Source organism: Taurulus bubalis, assembly GCF_910589615.1.
Source record: "Taurulus bubalis genome assembly, chromosome: 17".
Lineage (NCBI taxonomy): Eukaryota > Metazoa > Chordata > Actinopteri > Perciformes > Cottidae > Taurulus > Taurulus bubalis.
The window spans coordinates 16,303,482-16,318,581 of NC_136605.1; the positions used below are offsets into that span (position 1 = coordinate 16,303,482).

The 15,100-nt window shown below is 41.6% G+C and overlaps 2 protein-coding genes across 2 annotated transcripts; both read right to left on the reverse strand.

Annotated features, from left to right (window-relative positions):
* Positions 1 to 1,072, reverse strand: ier2a (immediate early response 2a). Its single transcript, XM_079233671.1, has one exon. The coding sequence runs from the start codon at positions 996 to 998 to the stop codon at positions 429 to 431; it is 570 nt and encodes a 189-aa protein (XP_079089797.1). The 5' UTR covers positions 999 to 1,072; the 3' UTR covers positions 1 to 428.
* A 5,981-nt stretch (positions 1,073 to 7,053) lies between these two features.
* Positions 7,054 to 14,407, reverse strand: nacc1a (nucleus accumbens associated 1, BEN and BTB (POZ) domain containing a; the record flags this gene model as incomplete). Its single annotated transcript, XM_079233449.1, has 7 exons — positions 7,054 to 8,731; positions 10,102 to 10,199; positions 10,339 to 10,444; positions 10,960 to 11,127; positions 11,356 to 11,968; positions 12,934 to 13,209; positions 14,282 to 14,407. 7 exons carry the CDS (start codon positions 14,405 to 14,407, stop codon positions 8,421 to 8,423), a joined length of 1,698 nt encoding a protein of 565 aa, XP_079089575.1. The 3' UTR covers positions 7,054 to 8,420.
* Between the last annotated feature and the right edge of the window lie 693 nt (positions 14,408 to 15,100).

Sequence of the window (15,100 nt, forward strand, 5' to 3'; positions counted from 1 at the left end):
TTTAATAAATACTGAGGTAGTCATTGAATGTTTTAAATTTACATTCTTCAACACATTTCCAGTCTTCATTCTGCACTGGTCCCCACACTCACAACATATTACATTTGTTGAGCTGTACATGTTCATCAGAGAGCTCAAGGCCATCCGGGTGAACCAATGTCCTTAGTTCCGCCCTTCCCAGTTGAAGCCAGTTATAGTGAGCCGCGGCCAGTAATTAGGCCAAAAGTCACCGGGGCTACTACACACCACTAGGCTGCTTCCGCGTTTCCTGTAACATGCCCGGGCTTGTTCAGAGTCATGCTCGGGACGCTGAGAGCACACCACACCCGGGTGTTCACCCAAACCACCCGCGAAGAGGCCCTCTCCAAGGCGCGTTCACGCTCCCAGGCCGTGTCGTAAAGTTCATTGCCTTTAATCTGCGCCGGGTTTCAACACGCTGCAATGGCTCTCGGTAGAAGCATGGGGGGTGGGGGTGCTGCCAGTTTACTGCTGCAGTTCACATAGTCCAGCAAAACTGAATTTACACTGAGCTGCTGAGGGCAGATTGCCTGCTCAAGTTTTGCCTTTTTGCAAGGTAGAAAGTCCGGCTCCATGGCCGCTTTGCTCCGTCTTTTCCTCGAGTGCTGTGCCGGGCCGGAAGGGCACATATTCTCCTTGTTTTCTGCGTCACGACGGACCTCGGTGGGGGAGCCTGCGACCTCCTCTCGGGTTAGGGTCTGAGGCTTCCCGGCTGCGAGCGAGGCGGCACCCAGGAGCTCGGTTTGGGCGCCTGTAGGCTCCGCGGTCCCCTCAGCCGCGGGCTGTTGTTCCTCGTATCCCATATATGCAACACCTTCCGCCGTCGCCTGAGCCGCATGGTACATGTCCCGGGCGGATTTCATTACCAGAGTCAGGAGGAGGCTCCGGTGGAGGCGGAGACCCCCTCTCTGGGTGCGGGAGCTGTACAGCTTCCCCAAAGCCACGACCATGATCCTCTTGGCCTCTGTGGTGACCTCCATGTCACAGCTTGTTTTGAAATTAGTCCAGGACAAACAATCACAAGTTAATGTTTGTGAATTCAGTCTCCACCCGCTGACTTCACACACAGACACAATACAGACCGGGTGCAGGACAACTACTTATCACCTCGTTGACGTCACTCCCCCCGCGTCATAAGAAAGAGCCCCGCCTTTCGGCCTCATGCCAGTCTGCTATTTCAAACAGCCCAGGATGCAACAACTGGTAGAGCAACTGTGGCTATTTTAATCTATCAAAATATGTTCAAGTGCAAACTTCGATGTGATAAGAAAACCGGTCTTGTGATGTTACAACAAACAAGGTAAACACTCCCCAAAATATCTGCAACACTCTGCTCAAATCCATAAAACAAATACTAAAAACAGGAGGAAAAACTGAAATTATTATGGCAATTTATGGTTTATCTATTTTTGGCTTTATTTTATGAGCACATTTCTTAATGAATCTTCAACTTGCATGTTAAACTAACCTCTTTAGTTTTAAGGTATTTTACACGTTACAATTGTGGACTAGCAGTGCCCACCATAGTTTTCCAAAGCCAGACCAAACATGCACCTATATCTTTGCACTGGATAGGCTGCAGATCCAATCAGTCCAGACTGTTTTGATGGCAAATGTATTTGGCTGTTGCTTTAATAATCAAAGCTCAAATAGGCATACATTGCACATATTGATGGTTAAACAAATGAAAGATCTCAGAGGAACATTTTGCCAATACGTTTTCATTTATTGAATCTAGCCCACATAAATGGTGTTACGTCACTGAACCCACACCGAAAATTAACCAAACAAATCCCAAATTCATTTGGTTAAGGCTGCTGTTGAATTAATCCAGATAGTAAAATGCATGTCAGTCAGTTCTAAATGTTTAAGGACATGTTTCAAAAATAACTAAATACTAAAAAAATGACTACAATCTATTGGTTTGATTTGCAAAACCTGGATCAGGAAAACATCTATTTTTAGTCTTTCTCACACCAGGGATGAATACCATTCCACTGCTCTAGACTGAGACAGGGAAGAAAGCCTGTCTATAACAGTCTGTGCGCTCGTTCACTCTCACCCATCCCCCAGCGTGTGTGTTACTTCCTTTTTGAGAGAAGAGATGCCCATATTAAGCGCATCCTGCCCCTGTGGCACATGCAGAGGAAAACCCATGACGTGCGTGGGAGCCCTTGCTTCCTGAAGCCATTTAAAGTAACAGTACGATTGCGTCAGGGCTTGCTACTTCCCTAAGACCATATTTGGGCAAAGGAATCCATTCCTACAGATTTTTATCAGACACTGCAATGTACTCTTAAGCTTAATTTACAGTTCGAACTGGATAAACTGAATATCACATCAATATGACAGCATACAACTATACATTTTACCCTCGGGCATCAGATTGAAAGTGTGCAGCAGATTTGTAGAGAAACAGAAAGAGGGTGATCATTGTTTCCAAGCTGCTCTTTTACTTCCAGAGGAATTTGTGGTATGCAAGTGATTGTTTTTGGTCGCGCTGCAGGTCAACAACACCTCAGTTGCAGACGATAACAGCCTGGCGTTTGCTTTTTTACATTTTATTTGCTAAAGGTCTGACTCAGAAAATACATACCTTTCTCTGTTGTAATGCATCAAAATCTAGAAGCGGCACATGGAAGGAAAAGAAAAAAGCAAATGAAACTAACATAATTTATCGGCAATCCTGACTTAATTTTTAATTGATCGGTTTTAATTTGATTGTGTTACAGTGACAATACCAAAGACAAACATCTCCTCCTACGGATGTTTGTAAACTCAGCCCAGCTCATAGTTATGTTTCAAATCATTATTAGAGGTGGAGGGACATTTCAGTGCAATTATAGATTGAAGAGTGCCCTCTTCTGGTCCTGCAATAGTATTGAAGCAAAATTGTCAAGACTGGGAAATTAAATAAATATATAACGGTTTTATTAATCCAATCTGAATAGTATATTGTGTGTTCTGTACGTATGGCCTAGGAGCATTTCACCTATCAGGCAATACATTACCCGTCTGTCCCCACCTAAATTATTACAAAATATTCCTCAGACATGACATCAACGTCAGGATACACCCAGGACCATTATGTAACAACTGCATTGAATTGTAATGAATTCCAGTACGCCTTCAAAATATGTTAATCAATGTATTTCCACTAGTGAGACGAAAACACAGGATCATCACTTCATATTTCATATTAGCTCTGTTGTCGTCTGCACAAACTCTATTTTCCAATTTGTCTATGTGCCGTTTGTTACTGGGTATACAGTGCATTGGGTTTCTAAAAGTGTTTCTTTTATTTACATGCTGATCCTGCAAGGTAAGCCGAACTGAAAACAGATCCGATTCAACCACACATTAAAGGAGAAACGTGTTGCAATCACAAAAATATAGATTATTACAGGTTTGAAGCACACCTTAGATTAGAAGTACTACATCTCAAATGCTGCTTCTTGGTTACAGTACAGTTAATTATACGGCAACAAAGTAAACAGAGCTGAATAGTACATATTTCGGTGAGTTGTACATCGGTCTCCTTTGATGGATACATTCACAGTGCACCGTTCAGCCTTGCACACAATGGATACATGTGTTGTCGCATGTTATCGTGACCCCTTCAGTGCCATTTAAGCAACACCATAACAGCTTTACGTTTGAACTGCCCAGCTGCTTTGTGCAGTCGTATCCACTAGATGTCCTGCAGTCACTTGTCCTGTCAGCCTTTCAACACAGGGTGGGGCCCCACCCCACACACATAAGAATGGAAATCAGAAAGACGACTTGATTCTGCTCTGGGCGACGCAGTGTTGGTTGTCTGGTTTAAGGAGGTCATACATGCAAAGAAGAAGAAGAGTGCCAGTATAATTGCAAAGCTGCCTTGAAGTGGTGCTAAAGTTATTGACAATTAGTTATGTATGTCAAACTTAGTTATATAATAACATGTCTTTACTTTAGAGAAGGTAGAATCACTGTTTAGATACATAACAAAGTGCATTTAGAGCCAAAATAAAGCCTTATTTCACAATCTTTACTCAAAGTTTAGTTGTGTTATTTTCTCACAAGAGTTTGCTCTGTTACAGAGTCAGTGAATACTGGCCTCATGAGACAGTGTCTCTTCAAGTAAAGTTCTGTATATCAAGTGTGAAAGCCTAACTATAGCTAAATGAAGGCCGGAACAACTGTGTGAGGGGATATATTCATGAAGCATGAAAGAAACCGGTCACACGTGGCAGCCTCCAGGTGTGAGAACTGAAGTGTGCATGAGGAGGTCCATAAAACAACGAGCTTGCATGTTTAAACTTTTAACTGTCGGTTTATGAAAAGGGATTGCAGAAAACTGCATTTAGCTATTTCAGAAAAGAAAACGAATGCTTGTTTTTCAAGGCAATAGTCAATTTAATAATACATTTCCAGATAAATGAATGAATCACTACATAACACTTTTCTACACATTTGTTTTCATATGAAGTGTATAAAAACAAACAGACATCCAACAAGCAGCTCAACAGTAACAGCCAGTAAAAAAAAGGATAATAAAAAAGGAGTCAAAGAGAAATTGTTACAAATCTTTTATTAAGATATTCATTATTTAATCCATTTTGACATTTTCTCTATGATTTGTATTTATTTATTTTACAGTTGTTAATGTGCAATTACCTTTGATAATGTTGGGTCACAGTTACAGGGCTTTCACAAAGTTATTGGCACTTGGAACACAGATAGAAATAGGATGAGCAGTACAGGATGTCCACTGGCGCTACAGGGTTACGGAGGGCAAGGAGCAGGGGCAAAGACATGGGCAGACCAATTACTGCACAGGTTGTGAAGAAGCGCCATTTCTGGGTAAATATATACCTCATGCTGCGAGTGCACAACAAACAATCTGACCTCTATGTGTGCGTCTATATATAATATACAGTATTTATCTATACATGTGTATAATCATATTTATATATGTACTGTTTAGTGACAAAAGGTTCCCCATGCCGTGCCACACCTTATCTATTCAAGTGTGTAGGTCTACGTGTTTTGTAAACACATATGTTAAAAGGTACAGAAATTGCAATGTGCTAAGAACATACTGAACAAAATAAGCATGACATCATTCTATTCTCAAATGCACACAAAGTGTAACACAACCACACTATTGCAGGTGCAAGAAGGTTGTGAGTGAAGTTACTTTTAGAGACCAGAGAACTTAACATTGACTGGTACAATATCCAATCGTTATTTTACTCGAGGCTCATTAGACGCAATATTATGATTAGGTCAATGCTAAGGACATTTCTGCATCTGTGCTGCTCTGCTGTGTTTTGACAGCAGACCAACATGGCACACATTAAAATCAATTCTGATTCACTGATATTTCAGTCAGAGGCTCAGAACAGAGTACAAGTCATTCAGTAGGTCACTGTGTAATATGGTTACTCTTAGAAACTAAGTTAAGTTGTTCCTCGCTTTAAAAGCTTTTTTGTTGTTTAAATTTGCAACTTAACGTTTCCAATGTTTTTTTTCTTTTCTATTGGAAACTACATTTTTCTAAGGGTATCAATGGCAATTGTACTCAGATTTTCCAAATACCTCTGTAAAGGACACAATCAATAACAGCCCTGTAATAATGGAACACAATTCAGACTTTTTAACAGTAATTTGGCAATTGTCATACCTGGTATTTTTAGGCAGAAACATTGATAGATTTAAAAATAAGATATCATTGATTTTCATAGCTAGACTGAATGTGCATGTATTATAGTGGATTTATTTAAAAAACCTTTAGTTTGATATAGTTAAAGTCTGAAATGACATGTTAAAATATTGTATAACATGTGATATCCCAGCAAACTATACCGATTTAAATGCACTAAAGTCGTGGCATAATTTATAAAAATTTCGGGGAAGAACATGAAGGTGTAATCTGAGCTGAATCATAAACCTGGCCAAGTAAACAGCCAATTAAATGTACATATTATAATTTGGATTTAACCACCTAAAGCCGCTGCTTCGCCTCACTCTGAAACACATGAATAAACTTGTGGAAGTGAAACATGACACCAGCCGCATGAAGGACAGGAAGCACAACAGTCTTCAAAGACACTGGAGAGGTATGTGGGGGAGGGGTGCTCATGTGGCATCAACAGTCAAAAGTAGAGCTTGCTGAGGTTTTGTTGTCATTACCCTTTAAAGAATACTTACAAAGTACTGCATTTTTGTTCTGTCCATAAATCATCAGGCCAAACCATTTCAGTACACTCAGTATCATAATTTGAATCAATAATGAAAATAGGCTGAGCTTCAACTATAATGTTATTTCTTCAATAAGATTTACTCAACTGCCTTAAATAAGACATATCAATTTCTTCCCGTTTTTTACACTGTACCGTCTTCAGATAATCAAACCTTGTTTGAAATGCCCCTCCAGAAGGAGAAAGTAATCTGTCTGTGGGAGCATTTCACATTTCTAAGTCACACCCGGACCATTTTCACTTCTTTCCATCTGCACAAGGAATGACGAATCCCCTGTGCTAAACTCCTAAAAGGTCATTCAAGGAGCTTCTAGCAAACACCAACTTTCACATAAAAAAGGTCAGTCTTTGACCTTTCATAATCAGATGCATCCAGCAACAGAAAGGAAGAACACTTGGGATTTAACTCAACAGTCATCTTGATTATTTACAGTAGGAATTTGTGCCACTTCGAAACAAGAAACACATGCAGACATGGGAAAAAAAAGAAGACAAATTCCACCTAAAGAGGTTCAATTGCTACACAAATCTCAAAGGTGCAGGTTCATTAAGGTGCAGAAACCTCCACTCCCATGGAAGGTGCAAAATCATGTTATGTCAAACTTTTAAAATAAAACTGTCAGCCATCTTTTATTTCCTTATTAGACACATGAATAAACTACATACTAAAAAGACACATCTGCGCAAAAAGTCTCTCCTTTACCAAAGAACTGCTTTGCACACACATGGATAGTACCATAAAATCCATTTGCTTCAAGCAATATGGCCTCCTCATAACATCATTGTACCCACCAGGCGCTTATTCAATTAAAAAGGCACAATCCAATATTCCATAATTATTTCCCGTGGATTTTGCAGTTTATTTTTAACAATTTCAGTACATAGAAGAAACTATTGGAGTTGTCGGATCAATATAACTGTTATGTTTCTACCAATAATCTTTGAAATCGTGGGCCAATGTTTTATTGGAGGAGGCTAAACGTTGCAGGTTCACAACCTAACAAGAAACAGATATCATAGACAACAGTCAAGCCAGCTGAATCAGTCTTATTATTCCTTCTATGCTAGTGAACAGAAGATGAAATGCTTCAAATTTAGCAGTTCAACTGCTCATTCCATCACTCTGCACTTTCAAATTAAGATAAAAATAAATGGCTATGGGTCTTGTGATAAGACTGCTTTATTAAACTCCTTTTTAATGCAAAAATAGCACGTTTCCATATTTGACAAGACCTCTTTCAATAGAACATGAAGATCGAGATTTTAAAACAATCCCTTTCACTCTCTTTGCTCAGACCGTTCTAGGCATGGGCACTTGTATAAATATAGTTTGTCTTCTAAAAATATGACCATCTTTGATTACCTGTTGCCCTTTAAATTTTCATTACAATCATCTCAGAAAAAAGCTTTCCCCCTTCATTCTGGATCTCTTTTTCAGTTCATAGATGGGAGAAACATGCTAACATTTTAGAAAACAGAGAAAGATGAGATACATTTCTATAAGACACAGTGAAACACTCAGGTGCAATTCTCTGGTCGAGAGAAAGAAGATGTGGTGAAGAATAGTTGCAGGGTGGTGAGTGGAAGATGCGAGGGGAGGAAGAACAGGTAGTGTTAATGCTTACTATTGTATCTATTTTAAATTCCTTTTCCTAGGCTGGAATACAAGTTGTCAGGGTTGCATAGAATGAAATGCCACTGGCACTTAAATTCAGCACCTAAACTGCAAGCCTGTCTATCAAGCCATAGATTCCTCCTCAGGCTACACTGGCAACTCACTCCATCACCTGCATTTAAGGGAATGTATTTAATATGTAACAGTGGATGCACTTACACACATTAAAAAGACAAGGGGAGGCAGAGGGCAGTTAGGAGGAAACCCTCTCACTCACTCCCTTTACTCGACTAACTCCATTGTACAGTCATAAAGCAAAAAAATGTAAGTTTTCATGTCCTGGTTACATCAGGGTAACAACAACTGTTGACCCTAGCAGTGTAGTATAGATAGTCAGATGTGAGAGATCAGCGTGGGCCAAAAAGTGTAGAGGCAAGCAGAACTGGGGAATACTGGTGTGTGTGTGTGTGTGTGTGTGTGTGTGTGTGTGTGTGTGTGTGTGTGTGGGTCACCAAATTTCAAACTTCCCCGGGACACAATGTTCAAAATAGCGGTCCTCCGTCCCCGCCCACACCTGGTAACGATTCACCTGAAGAGCCACCTGACTCCATGCCGGCACCGCCGGTGGCCTCCAGAGAGGCGGGGTCGAAGGCTGGATGCGCCCCCAGGGTGTCATCCTCAATCTTGACACCGTCAGGAAGGAAAGCAGTGTAGGCATCGCTCTCAGCCATCAGCAGCTTCAGCTTGGGGATCCAGCTCTTACGGACTACGCGTCTGGCGTTGGTGCACATGTCAGCCGCGATGGCGTTCATCTCACTCTCTTTGAAAGTGGTGGCAAAGTTCTGGCAATAAACTGGAATGGAAAAGAAAAGACAAATGTTAGGCTGATTGTACTTGATGCTGGGAACTACAGCAAAAAAACACGAAGAACTAATGTCGTGAAGCAGACAGGAAGCTAAACAACAGAAACAGTAGTCAGGGGAAAGTACGTGGAACGCACATTACTTAATGAGTAATGTGTGTTATGCTACTCATTAATTCTGTCCTTTTTTAAAATGTTTTTCTCCACTGGGCACAACCTCCCCTACTTGCAAGGTGCATGGATAATCTAAGCAGCCTGAAGTGTCAGAGCTCCTCCTCTTCCTCACACATATAGTATTGATACTGCATCTGGTCAATCTGGGACGACATCCCAAGATTCTACTGTATATGTCAAATCAAAAAAGGATCTGAACGACATCAAAAATGTCCAACTTTCATCGGCACTTTAGTTGATGTTGGCAAATACTGTAAACATCTCCCTAAGTTAGAACATTTAAAGAGAGATCCTCTTTGCAGGAGTCCTAAAGATCACATAGGGCCTCACTCGTATTTGTAAGTGGAAATTTCTAAATGAAGCTTCAGCGGAAGATCAGTCAGGAAGACTCTCTTTATACTCCATTCATTCATACACTCTCAAGTCTCTCTCCCTGTGATTACTCTATCAGCTGATTGTGGGAATTCACTTTAAATTAGCCAACCAACCAGAATCGGAACAATTCCTTAAGCCAATCACATCGTTGCCGTCAAACTTTCAGTCGGCATCACAGTCACGCTCCTCATTCATCATCGGACTGCAGCAACTTCCTTCACCACCACCAGTGTCTGGACTCCAGGGGGGGATTCCACCTTATCTGACCTCAGCATCACTACCCCTCGATTATGCTACTTTAGGATGCAGTCCAATGGCCAAAGACTTAGCACTATTCAAATTGTATGCATGTGTAATAAATTCAAATTCTAATGAGTCTTCTGATTGACATGGTGCTGCAGATCTCTTAAACATGTCCGGCAGCCTCTCTCATTTCACTCACGAAATGTCGCTAAATTTGTTTTCATCTTCACAAAGTGAACCCAGACTTCACTGAGCTATCAAGAGGAGGTACACAAGTTACCCTGAGCACATTGTGAATATGTACATGCACACATACGTATGTGAACATAGGTGGATGTTGCTATCTAGTGGTCACTGTGGGTTATTACCTAATGCTAATCACAGGGTGCCATTTGTACTTTAATCCAAAATTAGCCTAAAAACAGGCATGTTTTACTGTTAAATAAAGACATATAACAGCCATTCATTAAATTCAGCTTCAATATGCATGTATGTTTATGTACAATACAAATGCATGTAGCAAATGTGGAAATAGTTTGCATGCCTGTGGACAGAAAAACGTTGCTCACATTTGACCGCATGCAGAACTCTGTTGTCCAGGGGCTTCCGGCTCGGGTCATTGGTGGATGAACGGATGCCTGTTCCACAGCTGTTAGCCAGAGTATTCCTGAGGCATCAAAAATAAGAATAAGAAAACACAGAACAGATGCCAAAAGTGTCCCTGTATAAAACAATACATTAATCTCTATATTAAAACAAAGCTCTTGCTTACTTTACATGAAACACTTGCAGAAATAGACACAGACCTGTCAAAGAAGGCAGCCAGCAGCCTCCTAAGCAGCACCTTGTGTCTGGTCCCTGCGCTCACATGACAGTTCATTAGCTGGGCTCGCGATATAAACACAGAAGTACCTGCAAAGAATGCACATGCAATGAAAAACAACAAAGGAACCACCAAACAGCATCAGTACGTATCACCATTTGTGACTTATTTATTGTGTCGCTTTACAACAAAGAAACCGATTTTATGGATCATATAAAGTAATGATACAAGTCTTCACTTTGATTTACTGGCATTGATCATCTGTTTATCTAGTGGCAAGTCTGATTCATATCCAACACTGCAGCTGTCGGTTAGGAGTGAGGAGGCGGTCCTTTTTCTTCTTTTTTTCTTTGTTCTGCTAATTGCTCTCTTGCTCTCTCTATACATATCTGTGTCACAGGTTTCATACTGGGTATAATCTTCATATTATTATTATTCACGCCAAGTCAAATGTGTAGTACTGCATCGTGATTGGCATTCCAATGCCTAATCCAGTAATTGGAGGACAGCTTCCTCTGAATAAGTGAATGCATATTATAATATCAGCTCCTCTAAAACTCTGTTTTCATAAAGACCAGTTTCTTTGACCACACACAAACCATACCTGAGACTAACTCTAGTTTCTCAGCAGGGTCTCCTTCCTCGTACAGTTTGGGATGACAGCGGTTGCCGATCTGAGCAATGAGTTCTACGGGGAGGCATGTGAGGTCTCTGCCTCGCATGCGACCCCGTGTCTCTGTGTGGTCTGGTAGAGCCTCAACACGCTCACCAGCTGCTGGAGAAAAACAAGGTTGCAGAATAAAACCAAATCCCTTTAACACAGAGAAAATAGAGTCAGATTACTATTAAAGCAATACAAATCAAACAGGGAATCTCAGTAGTGAAGGCAAAGATTATCTACCATCGAAGATATAAGTGGGTGTAAACCTTACACCAAATGATACATATTCTCTGTCTTTCAGGTGCAAAGATACACCCTACTCAGTCTCGTGTCCATTACCTGCAGCTCCCATATTGAGCATGCTGTACATGGTATACATGTTGCAGATTTGCCTGTACTGCTCTTCGGCGCATTCATCTGTAACCTCTTCTTCTTCTTCATCATCATGGTAGCTGATCGGTGAGTCACTGGCGTAGGTGCTCAGGGTGCCGGGGCTGGCGCCCTCTGACATGCCGAGGCCTGCAGCAGAGCTCCCATTGGTGCCGGCACTGGCCACCATGCCCACCAGGCTGGTTACGTTGGCACCCATACCCATGGCCAGTCCGAGGGCTCCGGGGCTCTGAATGGCACTGCCCCGCAGCGCCTCCTGGGAATAACGGGCTGCCTTCCTGGCCCCACCTCCTCCCCCTGAGCCGGTCCCACTTCCATCTCGGCTGCTGCCACCCTCCCACAGCCGCTTGGCTACGGGAGTGCAGACCACCGAGTAAGGATTAGATGCTTCCGGCTGGCTAGAGGGCTGCTCCGTCTTCACTCGTGATACCAGCGGAAGCGGCGTCAGGCATGAGGCGGGCCGGCCTGTGCCGTTACTGGTCTGCGTCACGGGGCTCTGGGGCTCCGAAGGCGGGGCCTCCTCGACGTGAAGGCCCTGTGAGTCGCAGCTTGGAGAGGACACCTAGAAATGAATATACATCAACTTTGTGTCAGCATACATGAACACACCAATGTACCAACAGATCTGTGTTTGCTTGTAGGGTTTTGCCATGCAAAGGATGGTCAGTCTGTCTGTCCAACAGCTAGGCATCTCAACAACCGTTGGCCAGATCCCCTGTATATTTTGTATGATTATTATTTATGTTTTTTAATAAATGATTAAGTGCTCCCCTTTATGATCTAGAACCATCATCACACTATAACTTTATTTCCACCAGCACTTCACTTGGGACGCACCAATCCAACTTTTTCAGTCCTGGTACCTTTGCCTGGGCTTTGGTATCGACCAATCCCGAGGACTGATCTGATATCAGTGTTTCATTACTACGCTGTATTTCAAGAAGAGAAATACAGCTTGTGGAAGAAAGGGGATCATTATTTTATGTATACGGAAACAATAAGCTTGACTTAAACATTGCTTTTCCTAACATAAATAAAAAAAAAACATACTAAAAAAGTATAAATAATATGTAAATGTACAGAACTATTAGTCAATTAAATAACAGTATCCAATACCAGATTAGCGCATTGTCACCAACACCCAATCCAGCTATCCGAGTCAATATCGGACCGTGATATTGATGCTCCATTGCAGATGATAATCTCTCGTTTTTGCCTTTCCGAACTCTTCAGCCAATATATATATATACATACATTATCAAAAGTCCGATATTGACTATTTCAGAAACATTCCAACTGAAATATAAACTTCATCTGAAGAAGCCAATTCACACAAATAGAACAAATCTCAATTAACACTAAACATACATTTTGGTAATATAGCTTTCTTTTGATTTGACCCATTGGGATCTCTGCCACAAAGACTTTTACTGACACCTAAATGTGAATGGCCCCTTTTCCGGAGTATATGTGTCTCAGACACTGTGTTATTTGAAAAGTTTCAACTGAAAACTATTTCAGCCTTACCTTGAGGAAGAACTCAGTGCCCTTCTCCATTATCTGTTGTATCTGCAGGAAGCCGGCGGTATACATGAGCAAAAACTGGTCCCCCACCGTCATGCTGAGACGGCCTGTGTAGCAGAAAGACAAAATCTGCTGGAAGCTCTGGGGCTGCACAGCCGATGGGAGCTCCACTACGGTTGGGCTCGTCTCATTGCTGCTACCACCTCCACTATTGCTGCTGCTGTTGCTGAAAAGGTCCCGGAAATAAGAACTGCTAGCAGCCAGCACAGCTCGATGGGCCTGAGAAAGAAAAAAAAAAACAGATATATAAATTGTCCCATTAGAACTTAGGAAAGATATTAAATGCCAGATTTCAGATTTTAGGTATGTACTCTTCTTTTCACTTCATGATTTTAAATCCGAAAGAGTTCCTTGCAGGACATCGCAAGAGACAAATTTACTGAATTGGCTGGATATCATTCCAATTTGACAATATCAGAACTAAGTTTTAGTACCAGAACAAAACTAGACTTTGCCTAAACATTTTTTTTGGAAATACACTTGAGTATAAATTACATTATGTAATAACAGACTAAGATATTAACCATTGAGCAAGCATTTGACGCCAAGTATTGGTAAATGTAATCAGTATTCAAGTATGGTTGTTTTATTCCCAACTATTTATTTATGCATTTATTCAATAAGTCTTTAACATAATATGAATCCTAAAATACTGAGTGGAAGCTATCCCCAAAGAAAACCACAATCAAAGTGACAGCTCTCTTAGTTTTGGGGTCATTTAGGGACCTAAAAACAAGATTACAGGGCGGACACGGTTAAGAAAATCTGCCAAGATAAGAGTGAGGAATGACATCCAGCTGTGACTCGGGGCAATGCAATTGGGGGCAATCTAACCCATTGTCTTTGCAGACGGAGTAGGAAATGACATGCAATTAAAGCGGTCCAGTTGTCATTCCAAGTGAAGACTACAACGGGTGATTTAACTTATCGTCAAACCTTCAGCTGGAGAGGAACAATTCAGTAAAACCTCTCTTAAAATTCGTACTGAGATGAAAAGCTGCTCTCTGTGAAAGTGTATCATCATTCCAAGTTGGACTATCCAGTTACAAAGTTACACGAAAAAAGTCACACGTTACAAAAGTTACCATGACCGCCACCTGTTTTCAGACTGTCCAAACAACACTTCTTTTGAAGTATATTGGCATTCCATCCTCCACACAGCCAGGCTGCCATGGAGCCACCGGACTAATTGTTTACACCCCAGCCTTAGTTTCTCTACATATAGCCTGGACTTTCAATACAAGTGTAATTTCCATTTTAAAACAATAATTCCTCGCTGTCCCATCAGTACCTTGAAGGCATGGCCCTTAACCACCACGGAGACATCGCAGTAGAGGCCCTGCAGCCGCTGCTCATTCAGACACTCTAAGACATTGTTGCCAAAGTTTGGGATCGCCATCTGGAGGGTCTGGGCCATGGTGCGCCGACGCACACCACCGAAGGGTCTAGTCGGGGGAGAAAGAAAAACAGAAAAGATTGAAAAGTGTGAGAAACGACACAATTACAATTAGCGACACTCTAATATACATGTTATAAACCCCTGGTTATTAAACATAGTGTGTCAGTTTCAGTTGCTGTTCATACCTCGAGTCAGGACATGCAGGTCATACACATTACTGCTCAACAGGGTTTTGATTTGAGTGTTTACACTGCTGTATGGCCATGAGCAGGGTCATGTTTCCAGGTGGGATAAGCTGAGCATGCCCATTCACAACAATGACAAACACTGCTTTATCCTGTGCTGTGTCTTTTGTGTAAGAAGCAGGAGGCACCGCAAGGAGGAGGTGTAATGTAACATGGCTGTGTTAGGAAGGAAAGCTCAGGGAGAAAGGACCTAAAACAAAACAGGTGAAGAATGTCAGACCCTTACATTAATAGACACAATAAAACCTCTCGGACAAAGTAATACCAAACATACACTAAATCCAAAGGAAGTTTACTTTTATTGTTACTATTACTACTGGGCCAAATTATTCACAACGAAACACCTCTATTCCAGAGAAGAAAAAGTCCCGATTAAGCATTCTTTCCCTTGGCACATCCAACTGACATAGACCACAAATATTTCTTCACACAGTCCTAGTGAAGGCTTTTGGCAGGCTCACAGGAC

Coding starts and splice junctions, on each gene's coding strand:
- ier2a (XM_079233671.1), bottom strand. CDS start 998: ATGGAGGTCACCACAGAGGCCAAGAGGATCATGGTCGTGGCTTTGGGG.